This window comes from Carassius gibelio, chromosome B6, assembly GCF_023724105.1.
Source record: "Carassius gibelio isolate Cgi1373 ecotype wild population from Czech Republic chromosome B6, carGib1.2-hapl.c, whole genome shotgun sequence".
Taxonomy (NCBI): Eukaryota; Metazoa; Chordata; class Actinopteri; order Cypriniformes; family Cyprinidae; genus Carassius; species Carassius gibelio.
This window is the reverse complement of record NC_068401.1, coordinates 3668968-3673751: the sequence shown is the minus strand read 5'-3', so window position 1 is coordinate 3673751 and position 4784 is coordinate 3668968. Positions and strand designations below refer to the sequence as shown.

General features: G+C 37.0%; 1 protein-coding gene across 1 annotated transcript; it reads left to right on the top strand.

The window, feature by feature from the left end:
* Window positions 1-3212: 3212 nt before the first annotated feature.
* Window positions 3213-4239, top strand: or90a1 (odorant receptor, family 90, subfamily A, member 1). Its single transcript, XM_052558024.1, has one exon. The coding sequence runs from the start codon at window positions 3222-3224 to the stop codon at window positions 4170-4172; it is 951 nt and encodes a 316-aa protein (XP_052413984.1). The 5' UTR covers window positions 3213-3221; the 3' UTR covers window positions 4173-4239.
* The last annotated feature ends 545 nt before the right edge of the window (window positions 4240-4784 follow it).

Below are 4784 nucleotides of genomic sequence, written 5' to 3'. Positions count from 1 at the left end.
AAATTTGGATCATATTTATTTATACTTCTTTATTTTTTTTTTACTGTTTATTTATTTGATCTACTTCAAAATAAGTCACTTACTGTATGTCACTTACTTTTAATGTATGTAGCTTGTCTTTTAGCAGAACGTATGGCTACTTTTTTATGCCTGTCAGTGGATAAAGCAATTACAGCATTTGAAAATGCTATAACCATATTTTCATGTCAAAACCAGGGCCCGTGGGCCAAAGTTGACCCATGATGACATTTGATAGGAATAAACATGCAATTGAAGCATATTTTAATTTCTAATATCTCTTTCTGCCATGTTTTATTGATCAAGTGTTATATTCACAATGCTCAGCACATCACTGAGTCTCACTACCATGGCTATAGAGTAGTGTTGCTTTCGTCTAAATATCGTCATCAACGAACCTTTATCATGTGACGAAAACGAGACAAGACGCAACATAAATGCTGGCGACGATGACTATAATCATCATGTGATGATGACTATAATTAAAAGTATAATGTAATATTGTTGACAAATAAAAACGAGACTGAATGTAGTTTACAAAATAAAAACTATGCTAAAATGTCTCTTCATTTCGTTAACCAAAACGAGATGAAACAAAATGATATAACATTATTTTGTCTTGTTAAGTTGCATTATTATTATTATTTTGCAGGATTTCTGTTTCCTGTATCTCATTTCAGGGGCTACATCAGGTCGCACTGCGCAGACACAGATGACATCACTTCCTCAAGCCCCACTCCTAGCATTATTTAAAAGATGACAACAAACAAAGTTAAGTCTGACACAGAGAAAGGGACCGATGTGTTTTACTTCTAACATGTTTGGTTGGTAAAATAAATGTAAATTCAAATCAGAGTGTCTTACGTGTCGTGAATGGATGTATTCTTGAGTCTGTAAGGTAAATATAATAAGATAACCTTGTTTGAAATGGGTTTGGCTAAAAGAAAATTTTGGTTTTGTATATACTACTAGGTACTTATACTATACTGAGTTAGAATTGCATTCCTAAAAAGAAACTAAAATACGATTTTCCTTGACAACATGTCATCAGTTTTCGTACATCCTTATAAGCCCAATCTGGGTCCTGAGTGCCATTCAGGATCTTCCAGACTTGTTCATCCTGTTGGCTATAAAACCTCTAGCATTAGGTGTATATATAGCTGTCGATGTCAAAATATTAAGAAAATGTTTGTAAATATGCATGCATAGTGAGTGACTCCTGCATTGACTGGCACACAGCTTTAGTCATCAATGAGAACTGATCTTGTTTTGCTGGGGGGAAAAAATCACATTATAATAATAGCGTTTCCTGGAGGACCCCCAACACTGCACATTTTGCATCTCTCCTTTGTCTGACATACCCACTTCAGGTCTTGGAGTCTCTACTAATGAGCTCATGATCTCAATCAGGTGTGTTTGATTAAGGAGTCATGGAAAACATGCAGTGTTGGGGGGCCTCCAGGAACATGGTTGGGAACCACTGCTCTGAGGGGTTGGCATCATCTCTTCTCAGGTGCATAGGCTTAAAGGAATACTCCACCACAAAAATGACAATTTAGTCATTAGTCACTAATCCCCATGTCGTTCCAAATGCGTTAACAATTTAAGATATTTTGGATGAAAACCGGGAGGCTTGTGCCTGTCCCAAAGACTGCCAAGTAAAATACACTGTCGAGGTCAAGAAAAGTATGAAAAGTGTCATCGGAATAATTGCCCCACCACACAGATGTGCTGTTTTCTTTCAAATCAAACATAAATACACTTAGTTGTTGTCCATATCATGTCTTTGGATGGAACAACAAGGACTACATGCAGTGCCGAAGGTCTGGTGGTCTAGTGTCTGGTGGTCTATATCTATCCAAATCTCACCATATAAAGTGGAGAAGATGCCGGACATCTGGGAAGAGAACATCCATTTAATGTGGCTGCTTATTGCCACTGGGAATTCACGAAAGCGTAGGAATACACCTAACAGGGATGGACCAGCCTTTGGTCCATCCCTGTTAGGTGTATTCCTACGCTTTCGCAGCAAATAATGATTCAGGTTATGGCCTTCAAAGTCAAAATAACATATATATATATATATATAATTTTTATTGTATGTTCTAGTTGTTATTCCCACCTAATTACATTATAAGAGTGATAGACTGCAACTGTTTGAGTTAAAAATTTTGGTTTGGGTTCTACTGAAAAAAAAGTCACCAACGATGCTCTGAGGGTAAGCAGATAAACATCAAATTTTCATTTTTTGGGGGTGAATTATCCATTTAAGAATGGCCATTCTGATACATCCTATTTAAAATTGTTTTCTCCATATTTTCCCTTGTGACATAACTGACATCATCAGCTACAATCAGAGTGTAGAAGCTTTTAAAAAGTGGTCACGTCTTCACAGTATGTGCTTGCCAAACAGGGCCGAGTGCTGGACAGGGGTGAGTTCTGCAGTCTGACTAGTTACTAGTAACTAGAAAAGGTAATTTTTTATATTCCTTTGTTTTGTTTCTGTTCATTAATTCTGTGCTAACTATGAATGATATTTCTGAAGTGCTGACAGCTAAACTGGAAAATGTTACAGCCTTCGATGACTGCACTTGAGGAATCTATTGTTTTGCCTTGTTTTTTTTTTTTATTACTGTACTGTTATTTTATAATCAAAAGCACTATGTTCTGGAAAAGCAAGTAGATGATGATTGTATCTGCATCACAAGTCCAAAATATAAAATCTTATAATAATAAGCATAACGTGAGCAATTGTTGCTTCATTTTTATAGCTGATTTATACAAATTAATTAATAGCAATTATGGTAAAATTGGATTATGTGTGTATTTGTGTTTCATAGGGATATTTTTGCTTTTTAAATATGCTTGCTATCCAATAAACTTGATAAATTAATAATTAAGGTTTTAATGTTATACTATAGGTTTATCAGTGGTTGGTTCTTAAACTGCCCCTTACATTTGATTGATGTTTTTTATCCAAAGTGGCTTACAATGTATTTAAGATATGTGCTTAATCAGATCCATATACTGTATATAATATAATATCACAAACTGTATTTCATACTGTGAAGATAGATATTAAAGTGTGTATCTACATTGCAATGTAAGCCACTTTGGAAAAAAGTGAAAGGCAGTGATAAAAAAAAAAAAGATAGAAGTGATTGTGCACTTACATATGTTTTTTATCTTTTAAGGCCTGCATAATGAATTCAACAGGAAGCCAATTATTCTTCATCAGAGACACGTTTACCATGGCCTTCATGAAGAACTTCATTGTAGTCCTGGTGTGGCTCCTCCTCAGCTACATCAATGGCAGCGTAGTGGCCACCTTCTTCAGACACCAGATCTTTTATGAAGACCCTCGCTATATACTTTTCATACACATGGTGATTAATGACGCAGTGCAGCTCACTGTAACCATCGCTCTGTTTGTGGTCAGCTACATCTTGTACACTATCAGTGTAGGAGTGTGTTGTTTCTTTATCCTGGTGGCTGTGTTCACCACCCGCAGCACGCCTGTCAACCTGGCCGGCATGGCGATCGAGCGTTATATCGCGATCTGCTATCCTCTGCGTCATGCGCAGATCTGCACCGTGCGCCGCGCGTACATTCTCATAGCGGCAATTTGGTTAGTATCCGTGCTTCCTGACATCACTGACCTTTTCGTGACTTTAGCCACAGAGCCTCTGAGTTTCTTCCAAACTAATGTTTTTTGTCTCAGGCAGAATGTGTTCAAAGACCCTGTGCTGCTTTACAAACGCCAGGCGTTCGACGGCATTTATTTCTCGCTGGTGTTCCTTACGCTGCTGTGCACGTATCTGCGGGTCGTGTTTGCGGCCCGCGCGCTCTCCACTGAGAGAACTTCCGCCAATCGCGCGACCAACACTATCATGCTACATGGGGTTCAGTTGCTGATGTGCCTGCTGTCCTATGTGTCCCCCAGTGTGGAGGGCATATTGAACATCATCTTCCCGGGACGCATCCTGGAAATCCGTTTCGCCAACTATCTAATTGTCTATATTTTGCCACGCTTTTTGAGTCCAATCATATACGGAGTGCGGGATAAAAAGTTCCGCAAGTATCTGAGGATGTATTTTGTGTGTGGTCTCAATAGAATAGACACGAGAGTAGAGAGTAAAGTTGAAGAAGATTAAAAGGATCTGAAACAATATTCCTAATATTATAATGTGCCAAGTGTTTGGAATCCTAGTCTGGTCTGTAAGTGTGCTTCTGAAAATGTGTCTGATCTGTAAAAAAGTGTGATTCTGAAATTGTGTAGACAACCCCACCCTTGGTTTATAAATGTTTAGTTTTGAATCATCCCTCACGTTTTGTTTACTGCAGATTTGCAGACTTATTTTTACACCTAATGAGTTTAAATAAATCCTAGCTTTTTAAAGTGTGACGTACAGACCACCATTGATTTGAGAGTTTGGAGTTGTGCTATAATCATCTATCTATCTATCTATCTATCTATCTATCTATCTATCTATCTATCTATCTATCTATCTATCTATCTATCTATCTATCTATCTATCTATCTATCTATCTATCTATCATCAGTTGGTTAGTAAACTAAAAAAGGGAAAAATATAAATTAACTGGTTTTATTCAAGTCAGAAATATTATTTAACTGAATCACTGTATCAAGATAAACGGCAATTTATACAAACAAAATTTTATGGTTTTAATAAGATGGAAATAGCTGTTTTTAGGATAAAGCTTCTTACAGTGTAATTAAGCAATGTTTTATGGCTTTAAATAGA